Source organism: Neocloeon triangulifer, unplaced genomic scaffold (genome assembly GCF_031216515.1).
Source record: "Neocloeon triangulifer isolate White Clay Creek 2 clone unplaced genomic scaffold, ASM3121651v1 ptg000014l, whole genome shotgun sequence".
NCBI lineage: Eukaryota > Metazoa > Arthropoda > Insecta > Ephemeroptera > Baetidae > Neocloeon > Neocloeon triangulifer.
The window spans coordinates 13,825,440-13,842,810 of NW_026775556.1; the positions used below are offsets into that span (position 1 = coordinate 13,825,440).

General features: G+C 40.9%; 1 protein-coding gene across 1 annotated transcript; it reads right to left on the bottom strand.

Moving 5' to 3' along the window:
• Positions 1-4,887: 4,887 nt before the first annotated feature.
• LOC132200505 (beta-1,4-mannosyltransferase egh) lies at positions 4,888-17,163 on the bottom strand. Its single transcript, XM_059626008.1, has 4 exons — positions 16,908-17,163; positions 16,156-16,359; positions 15,163-15,768; positions 4,888-5,873 (listed from the first exon to the last, which is right to left on the bottom strand). The coding sequence occupies exons 2-4, from the start codon at positions 16,357-16,359 to the stop codon at positions 5,301-5,303; spliced, it is 1,383 nt and encodes a 460-aa protein (XP_059481991.1). The 5' UTR covers positions 16,908-17,163; the 3' UTR covers positions 4,888-5,300.
• Positions 17,164-17,371: the final 208 nt, after the last annotated feature.

Below are 17,371 nucleotides of genomic sequence, written 5' to 3' on the forward strand. Positions count from 1 at the left end.
AATTATTTATACAAATGGCATACCTTGTTTCATATTATTTAAAAAACGTGGCAACTGTCATTAATAAATTGGTCGTGAGATTAGATATGAATGGGTGTCACAGTTTCCAGTTAGTTAATGTGAAATGTCTCGTCGATCTTTTTTTTATTCGCAATTTTTTGCTCAACGACTGGTGACTGCGGAAATTAAATATTGATCACGCGCGCGACCGCTCCGGTTTGTTTTCCATCTATTTGTTTGTTTGCCCAAACATATACGTTCATGCTCGCGAATAGCAGACGAGAGAAAACGAGATCATGGCAAGCAAAAATAGCATTTTCCAACCAGCAGCTTTCATTGCTCCCGTGTCTGGATCGTGTTGGACCGCCTTTTTACCGGCGCACGGAGATGCATTTTCCGTGTAATGCTCTCGGCAGGCCAGTCGTAATTCCGAATCGCACGTTATAAAATGGAACGGTTTGTGCTGCAGGGATGGTGAAAATCTCCTTTCCCACTTCAAGCTAGTGCCGTGAGTCTGATTATGAGGGGTAAATCCTTGCCATTTTCAGCTGTGGGTCTAATGTGCATGTTGAAGTGAAGATTTTACAAATCCGACAAATTCAAATTCTTAGAACTCACTCTAAAATATATTAAAATAAAAAATGTTAACAAGTAAAATTAAATTTCAAATCTTTTGTTAATTTGACTCTTTTGGGGGAAAAAAATATAATTCTGACTTTTGACAAGGATTCTGTTTTTAATTTTCTCTCAATTTTTTATTTTAAATTTGATATCACTTGCATCAACATGAACAAAGTAATTAAATATCTGGCAGAGTTCTAATAATTATAGAAAAGATATATTTCAGCCATATCTAAGTGTTTTGGATGAATATGTCGTTTTCAGATTTCAGTGCTGCTGCACTGTAGTTGACGAAGGAGCTGTTTTCTGCACTGTCAGTTATGACACTAAAGCTATGACGCTTACAGTCTATTGTCTGATAAAAGTATGCTCAAAAAACGACCTCAAAAGCACTCAGAAAGTTCCGATCAATGAGTAAGAAGATTGTTTAGTACCTTTATTTTCAAATTGCCCAATCTTATCACTGTGTCTCTGAGCTGATTCATAACTCGTGTTGCTGTGCAAACACACTTTTTTTATTTTTTTAATCTCCTTTTGTCAATTATAACGCACGCAAACGGAGACGAGTAATCATCATTTTCTTTTCTCTTTTTGCTGTCATTTAATTTTGTAAAAACGTGATATCTTTTAGAGTTATAGTGACAAGTATAAGGTGTCTTTTTATTATCCTCCATTTTTATCTTTACTTAAAACTTCTGATTTTCTGGAAAAACATTAATTTTGTCTAATTATTTCATTTTTACGTGAATATTTATTACAGACAATCAAACGTTGTGAATATGTTGTGGGTGATTAAATGAATCAATATTGATTATATTTTTATAAGACATAACATGTTAAATTTGAAGTCTATGAATTAATTTGAAAACAAAAAACACAGCAAAATTACACATTATTTTTATTTCTAGGATTGTTTTCCTTGTAGATTAGTTTGCTGTTTCAAATACATAATAATTGAAATGGCTTAAAACTTTTCGCATAATGATTATAAAACGGTGGCAAGTGCCTGTTTGCCGAGCCAAGATAGGAAAACTATTTTGACCACGTGGTATTGAGTGATAAGTGGGAAATGTACACGAGAGTCCTTTCTTGATTCTGATTGTTTGCGTGTCTTCGATTATGTATTAGTCATCGCGAGGCCGCGATGTTCCTCTATTTATCTCTGCGCCTCCATTGCTTATAAATTAATATCAATATAATCGCCAACGTGAGTGTTTGCGTCAATATAGACGACTGTCAGGCTATTTCAATGTGATTGGACAGCGTACAATAACTTGCTACTTCAAATGATTGTGCTGAGGATGTCACGTTTTTAATATCTTTCCTCAGTTATTCAATGCTTACAATCTACTTAATCTATTAATAATATTACACTATCATCGATAAAACTGAATTAGAAAATTATTTAAAGAAATAGAAAAATATTTTCACAGTTATTCACGTTGTAGTGCAGCATTCTCGTAAAATTTTGTGGCTCTGGGAAAAAGGTCGATAAAATTGCGCCGTTACATGTGTTTCGGGTGGCTGTAAAATTTTATCTTGCTGGAATAAAATGAATTATTCGCAGCGGCAGACGCCTCTGCGATAAAAGCAAATAGCGCCCTTTCCCAGCAGCGCCACCCTTTTTTTTGCGGCAGAGCTCTGAAAATTTAATTCCCAGCGTCAGACGACGGCCCCATAGTTGGGTTGAATTTAATGTGCCTTCCACGTCTGCCTCCATGCCCGTTGGGAGAAAAGAACTAAGAGCAAATTAAGATGAGCGAAGCCGGTCGGGGGCGTTTGATTTGCGCTTGTTGCGGACAAATTGCTTTTGCGCTGAAGATTGAGACAGAAACTTTTTCTATTAAGGAGCAAGTTCCAAAATTGGAACGGCGCAAATCAAGTTATCTCTCGTCTGGCTTTTCGCACGTCACCAGCATATTTTCCGGCGGAGACTTTTTTTCATTTCTGCTGATAACCAGGCTGATTGAATGCTTCGCTTTCCCGGCCTCCTGCTTCATTAGAGCTGCTACCTAACGAGCCAATTAATTTTCCGTCAATAATGAAATAACGCAGCAAAAAAGTTTCATTTCTGCAGCCGGTCCAGCAGATTCGTCGAGCGGGCTGCCTAACTCGCCAATTTTCGGGCGCAGTCGACCAAATTGATTTGGGAGCCGACGTGAAATTTGATCAGATCAGAAATCAATAGTGAGACTGGTATTTTGGCAAAACGCCGAATCAGATTCATAACTTTCTTGTGTTTGTTTTTTTGAGGTGTTGTTTGGTATTGTATAGATAAAAAGGCGTTCAATAATGATACTTTGAAAACATGCAGCGCCTTACTTTGATGCAACGCTTGTTCTCCTCATGTAAATTATACACGTTTGTTACTGGAGGATGCTATACCATATATGAAAGATAATAATCGACCTCCTGCCCGGCACTTTTTACTAATCATAATCAGCACTTGGCTCTAAAGCAGTTTGGCTAATGCACCTGACAACCAAAGTTATCAGGTTGGCGCTCAACTGCGATATAATCAATCTAATTCACAATCAAGTGGCCAGTAAACAAAAAAAATATTATAATCTGCCTGATCCAGAGTTTTCATTTTTGCTCATTTGATTATGTTAAATAGAGAAATTGAAAATAAAAGTAATTGGGCAAACCTTATAAATGCGTCTCTAGTGACAGGAAAAGTGAAATGCAAAGGATTAACAAAGGAAGTTTACGCTTGGATATTTGAACGGCTTCACTCCTACTTACTGTGCAATACAGAACAACATTATAGGGTTGGAAGATTATAATGTCCAAATGAAAAACACATGTTTCGAATCACTTGTAATGCGTGCATAATTCATTTATTCAATCATGGCGAATATTATTTTTTACATCAGCAGAAACGCGTTTCTTTTCTAAACCTCACAAGCGAATCTCGGCGTGTTATGCGAGTGTTCGTTTCTCTTTCATCAACTCTTACGCATCCATATAACCGTGTGTATTCACAAAATCCATAATTAAGTGGAGAGTATTGGGACGAACGAGTGTGACCGCGAGCTCTAAAACGTCGACGAAAACTGCACTCACGTCCGCGGACAAAAATGATGGCACTCGCTGCATCGACTACGCACTCGGCACTACTTTTACATAATTTCATACAGGAGAGCGGCGGAAATGGGAGGACAATGTGAATTTCCCAAAGAAAAATAATTAAGGGGACAATTACAAACCTTGCTCAAATGAGAAGACCCAAAATTCTGGAAATGCTTAGTGAAAATAAATAAATTTATTTTTAATTTTATTGATTATTTAATTAACCAAATATATATGTGCAAAATCCTGAATTAAGGGTCTGCATTGTGCGCTTGAATTTACAACAGTATCATGTTTTTGTGCTCAAAACTTCATTCTCTCGTGACGAATGAATGAAATGTTAGAGGTTTCTCCAATCAGTTGGTCCGTATCAAAAGTGTCAGCGGCTCTCTTTTTTACACAGTTAGATTCCTTCTTTTAAAAATATCTACTTCGCAACGGCTCATCGAATCATCTTGAAAAAGTGCATCCAATTCTTCTTCTTTTTATATGTACAAATTTCGTGCAAAAAGCTGCCGCTTTTGAATTTCCTTAACATTATTCCAAGACACGACTGGCCAATTTTTGGCTCACTTTTTGCAGCTCGTCAGTCAGAGGCGCATTCCGGACTTTCGCCGTCCGCACTTGCCGCTTGTAACGTACAATTTCAATAAGAATTTCTTTAATTTACACCGTTTATACGCGGAATTATAATTATAATAATTTACAGTTGGTTCTCTCGTTAAAACGCTCCGCCGCGAAAGCGAAGCTGCGATTGGACAACAACATTCTATTTACACAAACAAATACAATCGACAAACACACGGACAAAGAGGAAAATTTTGCTTCTATATTCTTTTTCTCAAATGTATACAACACACAATTCAGTCAGAAAATGTAGTAGAAGGTGTTTGTGTATGAGGAATTTTCTGCTACGAAGAAAGTGGAGCCCCGCAAATTCTTTGCAAGAATCGAGCGGGGCTTTTGCTCGAATTTGTTTATTGCTTGGCGTCTTTATTGGTCAAGCGGCTGCTGGGCGATGGAATGGCGGTTTGCAAAAAAGAATGGGAGCGACTTTTAAAGTCTATCGCAGGAAGCGGGGTGACCGTCGGCAAATGCCCCAATATGAGGCACCGGGATCGCACACGACCTCGCCTAAACCGAGCCGTGCACTCATTCAACTTCTTCAATAACGCTGCACGCGAAAGCGGATAATTTGAAAAAAAAAAAAAACGATCGCGAATTACCGAGAAAAAAGTAAAAAAATATATACACTGCTACATCAAATTAACGCAGTTGTAAATTAATTAAGTCTACAGTAATACTGCAACTTTAACTTTGCCAGTAAGTATAAGACACAGTGGGATTCAACAATGCCGAAAGGTGAAAGAGTATTTTGAAGCAAGTGCGACGCTTTTCTTGCCAAATTAAAATTTAATTGATAATTTTTACAAACTTTGAAATTCGGATGCGGAAAAGCGTCCTTGATTGAATCGACCTTACAAATTTCAACCGGTCCACACGGGAATATAACGTTTAGTTAACAAGAGGGAGGTCAACAGAAACTGGCAGAAAGTTGGCGACTTGTGAACGTCCACACTTTGCCGCCCTCGGAAAGAGGATCTCGTTCAGACGGTCACTGTGGCGGGCAGCTCCTTGGAAACGACGTAGAAGCGGTACTTGTGGCTGAAGAGGCCCCAGATGACGGCCACGTTCTCGATGAAAACGTTGAAGGGGATGGTGCAGAGGGCGCCCAGGATGCAGAGCACAAAGCGGAGGGCGCCGAAGCGGTAGAGCGAGAACGACTTCATCACGCCAAACACGTACATGTAGATGTTGACGGCGCCAATGAAGACGCACACAAAGTCCATGAAGGGTGGACACGGGATGGGGAAGAGCGCGGCCAGGATCACGTTGGACGTGCTCAGCGGCATGGTGACCCACGAGTAGCAGGACACGGCCAGCAGCAGCTTGTGCCGGATCGGGATGACCTTCGAGTGGACAACCAGCAGAATGCCCTGCATCCAACGCTTGCGCTGCTGCAGGAAGTCCCACAGGGTGAATGGCGACTTCTCCCACATCTCGCCCTCGATGAAGTTGAACGAGAGGCCCTCTTTGAAGGCGCGCATCGCAAAGAAGCAGTCCTCGGCCACCGAGCCGTCCGGCCCATTGTCAAACGAAACCTTTCGCTCCCACGACATCTGTGAACAAACAAAAGGAAAAATTAGTACTTCCTTTTAAAACTTTTACATATACTGTTTATATCAAACATGCGCCTTGTGTTTAATAAATATAACTGCTTCAAATGTCAAATTTTATTTCTTGAAGGTTTTTTTTCTTAGTAGAATTATCAATGCTTTTGGAATGTATATATAAAACTAAATCAAATCAATTTCTTCCACCAACCAAATATAAAAAATATAATGCATGAAAAAATCAGCACAGAATTGAATGAACATTGCACCTTCTATTTTTAATAAGTCTCCCCCTCGTTGTGTGAACTTCAACATTTCCGCTTTGGAGCGCCATTGGTATATATAGTAAAATTCAAGCAGAAAACGACCTCTATTTCAGTCCTTGCCGGCCTATTTTCCAGCATCCGAGCGAACAGCAGAGATCAATCAGCGCTCGTCTCCTTTCTTTCGCTTTTCACCTGCCTGCTGCCGTCCGTCCGCCTGCCCGACACCCTCATTCATTTGCGAATTGTGTCGCGCAGGCGAGAGGGAAACGAGTTGCTTGGCTCCGTGTCAAGTGCACGAGCGCCGGCATTTTTGTATTGTGCCGCATTCGTACATGATAAGGGCCTATTTCGGGCCCTCGAGTGGAGCGAGGCGAAAGGGCGTAAATATAATTCCGCGCCGCTGATCCAAAGCAGACGTCCCGGGGCGTTTGTTTTTGAATTTGAAATGCTCCGGCCGTCACGGCTTTTCTCAAAAGCTCCCACGCAGAAATAAATTCTCCGTAGATTTTAAAAGCGAGTCTGTCTTTTAATCTATGCGTGGTTTATGAAAAAATAAAAGTTATCCAGAAGGGCGTTTTATTCTGGTTTTCGTCTCTGCGTTATTTCCCTCGTGTGCCACTGGCAGACGCAATTCGGCTCCAGGGACGCTTTGCCTGGCTAATGCAAACAAACAATTTATGAATATGTAATTAGTTTGGTCGCTCAACTGCTCCACTGGGGCAAAACTTCTAATCCAGGTAGATTAATGCACTGCGTGTTCTGGCCTTGTTTTGCAAAACTTTTGCCCGCATTAAAAGAGATCCAGAAACAAGAGGGTTCACATGCAGAGTATAAAAATATATGATTTTTATATTTTTATTTCAAACTCCAAAGCGGAATTTAAAAAAAAATCACGTGAAACTTTTTTTTCTAAATATATCAAATTTTAGCAACCAAGACTGAACATTAAATTTGAAATTCATCTCTCCATTTTCCTCGTTGTGTTCAGAGAATTAAAAATTTGTTGTTAATCAGAACGCGAGTGTTCTATTTGAAATTTTTGGCACGCTCTGACCCTTTCGAATCATGAACTGCACGCGGAGAATATCGGTTGGTCCGCCGCAGTCCGCACTCGACTATCACGTGATGCGAGAAGAAAGAATAATAAAAAAACGCGACTCGCTGCTGATACTCTTTGTCTTCGGGAGGCTTCTTGCCAGCGTCATCGCTGCCTCCAAGGTCGCCCGCACCTGTCTTGCAGGTACGTAGAGGTGGTGGGAATTTCAAGCACACGCATAAATCGCCGCGCAAGACGCTCTCGCAAAACCGCAGTTGAAGCCAACGACACCAAAGCTCAATAAATATTTACTGACTTTGCTTCAAGATAAAAATTAGAGATTAAATAAACAACCAATATTCATTATTATGAATCCATCAATAATTTATATAAAATAAAATATTAATTTGATTGTTCATTGGTCTTTTTTTTATCAATTTATTATTTTTGTAAAATAATATGGCACTGATTAAATTAAATAATATTTTCATTTATTTAAAAAATCTGAAAAATCTGTTTAAATTTTAATTATTACATTGGTTTTTAAGATTTTGGTCAATTTAATGAACCTTTAAAAAGGCAAATCTTTCTTTATTCGATTTCCTCCTGTGTTAGCTTATTTATTCAATGTCAAGAGTCTCGTTGGTCAAGAAGATAACCCCGCAGGGATTGTGTTGAAAACGCAGCCCCCTTTGTGTTGCGACACGTGTATTTTGTCACCGTGTCTCTCGCAACCGCAGAGGGAATTGTTTTCCTTTCGCTCTCTCCTATTTTTACCTTGGTGGGAAAAATAATATTGTCCCAAACTCCCTAGTGTTTCTGGCGCCACACCCTTTCCGAGTCCAACTGAGGGCACGTCAGCGAGCAAGCAAGTCTCCCTACGGAAATGTCGTGGCACCCTGTGACGTCACACGCGTAATGGTAATGCAGTGGCACGCGCGTAACCCTTGCCGCGGTAACCGATTCTAACTAGATTGTAACGATTCAAGCTCATGGCTTCTGCGACCTTCCAAATATTGGCAGGCTCAGTTTTGCGGCTTCAACAGCAGATTATTACGCAAAATACTTGCCAAAATGCTTAGGTTTTCATAAACAAATAGCGAGAAGCACTAAAATATAATAATGTTGCCAAATTTTGTACCATATTAAATATTTTGCACTTGCTTGGCGTTTGTAGGCTATTTTGGTAATGGTCAATACCAAATCTGCATAGACCTTCAACAGATTTCGTTTCCCATTAAAAACAAATAAAACTAATGATCCTGTGTAGGCGCATGACATGGGTTGGTGTATATAATAATCGGTAATTGGCGTGCCGCAGTCGTGTTCAAACTTATGCGACTCGCCCCGACGTGTGGAATGAATCTACACGCGATTTCCGCGAAGTTCGGAAAATATCGATTCGGCCCAGTTTCACCGTCGCCGCCGCAGCCCAAACTGCAGCAACACACCATCCGCCAAGGGATCTCTCTTCAATCGATTCGCGCCGCGCCACATCGTCACAGCAGCGGCTCCATAACAGACCCTTTTTGAAACCATGCATTTTTTTTACTTAAAATCGACTGTGTTCCAGGAAAGCGCAATTATTTTGAGCACCTTGTAATCTTGAGACAGAAGTTCCCCGGGGAATCGCGAGTGCATCAGTCGGTCTTTTTCCCAGGCGAACAAAGCAGTGCCTTTTGAAGCTGTCAAGGCGAGTGCAAGGAGTCCAAGGCAAGCGTAATATACAAGCAAAGTATTAGATAAATGGAAATAAATAATATAAACTTCTATCGCGTTGACACACATGCGTAGGCTGAAGAGCATCACATTTTTCCTCTTTGTAAGCTCCGAGATAGCACATAATTACCCCCAATAAAGTCTCACAATCAGTTAATTACAAAAAATAGCCATTAATTACTCACCACTACAATTAGACGCAAGTTGCAAAATAACATTTTTTGAGCAATTTTGACCATTTTTTTAATTGAAGTTTCATCATATTTCCGCCTTATTTTTGCCTAAACGGTATGACAACCAAAATAAAATTAAATTTGAGATTCTGATGGACTTTTCTGATAAGTTTTTTTGCGTAGAAAATAATAAATTTTAATTGAAATTAAATTTCTAGCGATTTGTAAATTAATGAATTTCCAAAGTTTCTCGAGCGGCAGCCAATTCCAATATGACCAACAGAAAGATTAAAAAATTATAAATTTTTAATGCTCCAGCAACAATTTCTATCAAAAAATTTTCCATAAGATTTTTTAAATGAAAATAAATAAGAATGCTTTGCCAGGATCACTAACGTTATTTAAATAACAAGTTCACCTTTTTTTTTAGACCATTGTGGAACATTATTTTTTCAGGTTTAATTGGAGTACTAGATAAAGGAAAATAACGTGACCCAGTTCCAAGAAACGAACACAAAATATGTACCCATCTTGCACGCAGAAACTTGACTGATTCACCAAACGTCTACGGTGTTTGCACCCGGCGATAACACTTTTTACGACACCGCTGTAAAACACGCTCCTCGCCTGTGACATCCAGCGGCAAAGTGAGACGCCAAAATTAAGCGGCACTTTGCTCTCAGACAAAAATAGGCGCAGAGGCCTTTGAAGCCCAGACAAATTGATAATGAAATCACTACTAGAAATTAAAATCAATTTTAATCTCCATTATATGCCTCGATTTAATTGCCCTAATTTTTATTCTTTGTTTTTATGGTGAAGTTATTAAGGCAATAAAAGAGATTTATAGTTTGTTGGTGACACAATGTCAGATAAAATACTTTGAATATTGAAAGTCATGCAAAAACATATCAAGAAATCACAACGCGTTTTCATTCCACATATTTTTACGCAAAAGTACAGTTGTAAAAGAGTGAACTTTTATTGTAAACCTGCATTGTTCGTGTGAGGAGACAAAAGAGTGTAAATTTCTCGGGCTGCAAACAACGGCCGACGTCACTCACTTTTGATTTCTTCGCCGAGCTCGCGCGCGGCATCACAAAAGGCATGCAAGAGGTCTGATTTTAGCTCTCAGCGGCGCGGCCTGATTATCACCTCTTGGTTTATTTTTACCTCGCCGTCTCGCATTTGCCCGATTTTCTCCAGTACTTGCTATTTTCCAATTCGCGATAAAAATGCAAACACCCGTTATTGTCGCGTTTGTTATCATAATGCCGAGCAGAATGTGCGGAGCGCAGCAAAAGTTTCCTCGACGTCAATGACTCGGAGAGGCGACGCGACGCGCGGGTTATCGAACCGACTCGGTGCGCGGCCGCCTCAGATTATGTATTGCGGCAGGTACGATTGAAATGCAGCCCGGCCGGGATGCGAACCGAGAGACAAACATGGAAACTCGCTCCTTGGTTTGTTTGCGTGGTTATGAAAGACGGACGAAGAGCTGAGAGAATTTCAAAGCGTCAAAAGTTGCTTGCTGAACCGCCCGTGGCCATTGCAAACTGTTTGAAGCAATGCCGAGTACCAGAGAACGGTACATAAATTAGAAATAAACTATGGCGCTCTATTTAAACCATTCCTCGAATTTATTGATTTGGGTGTCTGAGAATTTCCATGGTAGAAATAAATTACAGTCTGTTTAACTTATCAAATAATATTAGAATTTTTTGTATAAAAATGTGAATATTATCATATAATTGCAATTAATTCAATTGGCAGTTAGAATAGTTTTAGAACAATTTAATCTTGTTTCTCAAAATTAATTAAAATTCAATTTAAATAGCTAAGTAAATTTAAATTTCTTGTCCCCCCCCAAAATCTTTCAGAAATATGTATGTTTTTATTCTCTTTTCACGTTTTGTAGTTTTGCTTACAATTTTTTTATGGTGTTTCTCAAAATGGGCAGATAATGCCCCGTGGCACACAAATCAACTTCATTTGAAAAGTATTTATATTTTTTATTCTGGTTTAACCAACTCCAGAAATCTATTCTTGGAACGAAATTTTCCTCCTTAATTAAGGCAATTATGGAAATTAACGAGTCACCGGGGAGACGAGCGTCGAGTAGCGACGTCCTTGAGAAGAAGAGCCTTCGGCACTCGGCGAACACGTGATCAATGAAATCCGCGTCGCCGGCGTGAATTTGAACAATCCGCCAGCGGCCCCAGCCCTATTAGCAAACGCCGGACAATATTAATTTTACGACCCGGCCGCTGACAAATTAAATGATCGTTTCGGCGCCGACGAGAGCCAAGTACCCCTGCACGGGCCAATTTACTGCAAACCCCCTATAAAAATGGGCGTAATTTGCGTTAGGCCTTTCATCTTGAGATTCTGGTGTGATTGCTCGCAATGAAAAGAGAGTATGTGCATGCGCTTTTTGATTACGCGGCGCGCGTGCACTCTTCTTTGAATGGACATGGAGTGAAAAGAAAAGAGAGCGCTGGCAGTGACTTCAAATAGAGCAAACGCCGGGGCCTCTTTTCTTCTCTCGTTAAGCAAATAAACACATACAACTCTTTCGATCGACGAAGAAAGCACGTTGATTCAAAAAGAAACTTCTTTTCGCACACACACAGCGTGCAGGCGTTTTGCTCCACTAAATTTGAGAAAATAGCTTGGCTCAGATTTGGCAGAATTCCTCGAAATTTTGCCGATTTTCTCAGACGAGGAGAAACCGTTTGACCAATCAACTTGATTGATCGTCTCCTATTGTTCAAGAGTCCGAGCAGCAAATTGAGACTGCAGGGGCAAGACGGAGAAATTTATTAATTCCTATCTTGTAATCAATTGATTGGTCTCGTCTTGCGCTCGCTACTCGAATTCAATCAGAGTAGAGGAGTTTTGAAATGTTTAACATGTGAAAAGAAAAGAAATAAAAAAAAAAAACATCAGAAATATCGTTGCCAAGTGCTAAAGGATACAGACTGATATGGACTTTGATCTTGAACCGGTTCACAAGAATTATTAATGGCTTGTTATTAATAACTTTGATAAAATATTTTCATAAATAGCTGCTTTATTTGTCGCAGAATTAAGGTCTTGCTATTCCAAGCATTCGCTGGTGATTTAGAATTCTAATTGCATGCACGCTAATCGACTCGTCATGAATAAATAATCAAGCGGTTCGACAACCTTGCTTGTATTGCCCTGTGTGTATGTTGTGTGTACGTTTTGAATTTGCTACGTGTGCACTCCTGTCCTTTCCCACTTACACGCACTCAATAAACAAACAATTTTCTATATTGATCGACTGGTGAAAAGAGGCTAAGGCTGAAAATTGCCTTACTTATAAAATAAAAGAGGAGAATACTTTGATTATAAAAATTTATATACCTCAAAATTAATAATATTTTTCAAAACTTTTCTGGCAATTTTATTTAGGTCCTGTTTTTATTTTAATTAGATAAAAAAAAATACAATATTTTGCATTTGGGTTAGCAAATTGATAAGTAAAATGTTTATGCAAAATGTTTGCTAGAGGCGGCGCCTTTTCTTGTCCAAAAACATTTCCCTCCCAAAAATTGTTATCTCAATTTTTCTTTGTGATCTGTGCATATAACATGTATGTAATATTTGTCGGACAGGAATAAACAACAATAATAATAAAGTAAAGAGTTTTATGTTATTTATTTGTAAAGAAGTCGTTCTTAAAAAAAAATTCAAGAAATGTAGCACGTTAGCTGCAGATGTATTTCTTAAGGACTCTGTTTCTTTGAAAAAGGACCGACCCATTCTTTCAAAGTGCTCTTTCATCTCCAGCTCCAGAGCTGCCTTTCAAGAGCCGCACGCGTTCTAAACCATTTCCTATCCTGAACAAAAACGTCCCATTTCTCACAAAGACAAATTCATGCCCTTTTTGTCCCGTCTCCTCTTCCGACAGCAAAAGTGACAAATCGCTTGCTTTCCTCTCTCGCGAAAAATAAACGGCGACAGATAAATCAGCCTGCTGCTTCTCCAATTTTCGTCTGAATAAATTACACTGCGGCAGGAAAAGGCGCCACACTTTAGGGACGCGGAAATTAACGCGATTTTCGAGTCTGCATCGACCTGCGTTGTCAGCGACGGTCATCGCTGTGATGGCAACGGACAAACAAACACACGACGGCGTGAAAAGCCAGCTATACACAAGGGAGAGACCGTGCAAGTGATAAAAAAAAATACGAAAAATACGTAGCCAGACTGGGCTGCTAGTTTCCGGGGCGGCAGGAAGTTCGCGTATAATGACTCATGCATAGCTCATCGTCAGGCGCGAGGCGTGATTCGCCAAATTCCGCAGCTGGACACGTGAAAGAGCTGTGGGAGCTGTGCAGTGTTTTTGTCGGGGGGAACTCATCAGGCTGATAACATGATACAATGGACGGACAAAAAATATTAAAAATAATGAATGGAAGAGGAAAAGTTTCAACAATTCCATGATTCATCGCAGGGCTATGAAACTTCCATAGTAAAAAAATTTTGCAATTGTATTAAATTTTTATGCCAGAAGCTTCTATTATCAATTTTGTTTAAAAGCAATAAAATTTATCTTAAAGAAGACAGAATTAAAATATTGAATGCAATGGTAAGCTATTTTCATCTAATATTGAGAAAGCTCGAATAATTTCTCTCCAACGCGATTTCTTTCTCTACCCGGCTTGAACTCTGCTGGCAGCGAGACCGTTGGAGCCAAGTCAAGAAAGGGTGCTAATTAGGCTGCAGATTGGAGCACTGGATAAAAAGCAGGCCGCATTTCAGAAATCTGTGCGCTAACGAGCGTGCGAGAAGCGACACCCTCTCTAGTTCCGTAGGAAAGCGCGAGAATTTACCCGCGACCTTCTGCTTTGCTTTGCTCTTTCCTGGCTCTCGCCCGAGTAGCCCGTCTCGAATTTTTTTTTATATAATTACAGAAAAAATTAATTTCAAGGTCAGCTGTTGTTACCGTCAAAATTAGCTATAGCAGCATAGGAAGAAAAAAATTAAAGGCGCTTACACGCACGCACTTGGTTACACTTCACGGTGCGAGAACATTCGTATAGAGTGCCGAATATGGACGAAGAGAAAGATTTGCTCGAACGATGAACGCTATCTTCAGAGTAGACTCTTAAATTTATGTCTAATCTTCAAACTTTGTATTATTTTTATTTTTTTATTTTTTTTTTTTAAGGCAAATTCTTTTGACACAAATATTATTAAAATAGGAACACGCAAAATGATCAACAGAGTTAAATAAAATGGGGAATGAAAATTATTTACGAGAGCAGTATTAAAATTAAATTCATCAGCATTTTCTTGACAACTGTGCTTGCAAAAGTAGATTTGTGTGCCGTTTGGTTCGTTTCAGCTGGTGGCACTTTGAATTACGAGCTTTTGCTTCGCCAGCAGGCGGTAATTTCAGCACACAGAGCGTCAAGCGCGAGACATTCATTCAGACAACAAATGGGCCACACGCATGAGGCTGCGATTTACTTAATTTTTCGCCAAGTGTTTAAAATGTCTCTGGCCATTCATATGTTTTCTCCAGATATTGGCGTGGCAAAACAGAATTCACGTGTTCTTGCCTCTTATCATTCACTTGATTACGGCCACAATCACAGCGATCAGATTTGCCCGTCGTCTTAGACGGCCCATGGCAAAGTCCGACCAGCCAACATTTAAAGCTGGAGAGATATGAAAAGCGCGACAGCGCCGTGACAAAAATGCCGCGTAGGTTATCAGCTATCGCGGCTGAAAGGATGACTGGGTGAGTCACATGAGCGCGTGAGAAGATGAAAGAAGGTTCTCAACATTCAATAATATCGATGATGAATTTCATCTGCTGAGGGCAACGCGACATGAATTTAGAGTTTAATAAGAGGCGTGATTGTTCTGCTGTTTTAATGTAACGTCATAAAAAAGAAAACTTAAATTTTAATAGTAAAAACTAGATAAAATCTAAAAATTGTTAGCCGATAAATCCAGCACATTTATTAAAATTATTTAAGTGCTGATGGCATTTTAGTTATATTTTTTTCTAGAAAAATTCACCGAACTACAAAATAGTGAATTTTTTTCTTCAAAATGTTTACCTGCGTGACGACGTAGGACCCCTTCCAGCTGAACAACGGCCGGTGGAACATGGAGAACTGGAGGCGGAGTTTGCCCATGTCATCAGCAACCCGGAAGCTGTCGGCCAGGGTGGTGACCCAGTTGACGACGTCCTCGTTGGCGTAGGTGATGAGACCCTGTCCAAATGGGTGTTTTCCGTCAAGCACAAAGTTGAGGATGCCGCGCACGGCATTGTCCGTCAACAGGGTCTCTTCGTCCAGGTGAACCACCCAGTCGTTGTCACCGAGCATGTTGACGTCGTCCTCGAGGCAGTACTGGAGGGCTCGTGACTTGAAGAGGGCGCCCGTCTTGGTGCGGTAGGTCGACGGAACGACCACCTCGCGCACGCGGCGGTCTGGCGCGAGACCGACCGGCTTGTCCGACACCACCTCAATCATAAAGTTCTCGAGGCCTGCGGCGGTGCAGCGCTTCAGGTTGCGTTGCACGTTGCGCCGCACGAGCTGCGGGAAGTCGCCACGCGTCACCACACGCACGCAGATGAACGGCGCCAGAAGTGGCGAACCTTTAAGCTGCACGCCATCAGGGAAGGCGTTGTACAGTGTCAGGCCAAAGAAGTTAAACAGCACCTGAGAAAACAAAAATTTCCAATTAAAAAAATTCCATTGAAACATATATTGATCAAAATTGTATTTTAAATTTTTAATTATTCTGGCATGTTCTGTACATTTTTACCGTATCGATTTACTTTCACTAAAATGTCAAAAGCTTGCACTACTCTAGGATTAAGTAGTTTAACGACTTTAGATGCTTCACCGACACTGTTTGCTGACAAAAACACGTCAAAACAAACACAATTCATAAATAAATTGCAAAATAGACTTTCTCGGATTGTTTAGTCTCATATTGATAAGAAAATGTTGAAAAATGGCACTGCGGCAAAAATAAACTGTTATCGGTGGCGCCCATAGACAATGCAGTCTGCATTCCAAGGCGGTGAAATATCAAAAACGCACCTGCGGTAGAGAGAGAAGGGCGAGCAGACGAAGTCCGTAGAGGACGATGGTCCAGAGGACGCCATACTGCTGCCAGGGGTCGATGCCCGCCGATGGGTCGGCGAAGTCACCGATGCGGGCACCGCCGGTGAAGACCTCGAAGGCGGTGATCAGCGAGAAGAAGAGGCAGCAGTGCAGGGTGTGCTTGGTCCGGCTGCTCAACATCTGAAACCACACGCCGAGTTCGTTAATATTATTAGATCGCTTGGACATGACAGCGACGAAACAAACGGACGGTGATCTCATGGGGAAAGCACTCGTCGGTGCCACGGAACCAAAAATTTTAACAAACAAGGAAATGAAAACGGGTATGACTGTATGCAATTGTGAGATATATAAATGAGGAAAACCGCAGAATTTGTAATAAATTTACCAAATTTCTACAAGTTGGATAAAATTTAATATTATTTATTGCTTTGAATTACGAATTTTTGGCATAAGAAGTAAAAAAAATGTAAATAAAGGGAGGAAAAAAATATTCCCGTGTCCCGTGACGAGGCCCGGAGCTGGCGCGCGGGCGGGCTAGCGTGACACAAAAGAGAGGGAGTGGCCCCCACGAAGCCGGTTACGGAACGGCCCAAAACCGGCCCAGTTTGACTCTTTCGCCTGCGCCAAGAGCCCCCGATCCGAAACCGGCTTCCTGAGATCAAACTTCATGTCATACAGTGAGCAAAGGGCACCCCTGGGAGGCCCAACCTGCGGTGGAAACTCACTTTGGCTCGGCGATTGATTTTCCGGGTTCCTCTTCGTTTTTAAAACAGTTCCATTCACACACACTTGCGTACGATCAAACTAACACACGCCACGGTTCTCACAAGAGCACGAGCCACATGACCAACGAGGAGTCTGTTCAACTGTCCGACCGGCCGGACACTCGCGCGTAGCTCGTATTTAGCGAGCGGCCTCGGAAAGACAAAGGCGGACACTTCTCTCAAATCGAACAGACACACCAAGCACCAAGCGCGTGAGTGCGGCGCCGGTGGTGCGCATGCGCCGTCCACGATGCCATCACTCGACAAATCCGCGAAGTGTGCACAGCGGAGTCCCTGTATTTTCTGCAACCTGCACGGCTTATTTGCATGTTATATAACAACTACTGTAGAGAGATTACGCGATTTTGTACATTGTAATCCGCTGTGGATCTGAGCGTCGGTGTGCATTTTTAATTACACCTCAT

Excerpts from the sequence above, each read along its gene's own strand:
- LOC132200505 (XM_059626008.1), bottom strand. The coding sequence starts at position 16,359 with ATGTTGAGCAGCCGGACCAAGCACACCCTGCACTGCTGCCTCTTCTTC. Across the intron at positions 15,769-16,155 it reads CCCTTCTCTCTCTACCGCAG|GTGCTGTTTAACTTCTTTGG; the intron begins GTGCGTTTTTGA and ends TTGTTTTCTCAG. Across the intron at positions 5,874-15,162 it reads GGTCCTACGTCGTCACGCAG|ATGTCGTGGGAGCGAAAGGT; the intron begins GTAAACATTTTG and ends GTTTGTTCACAG.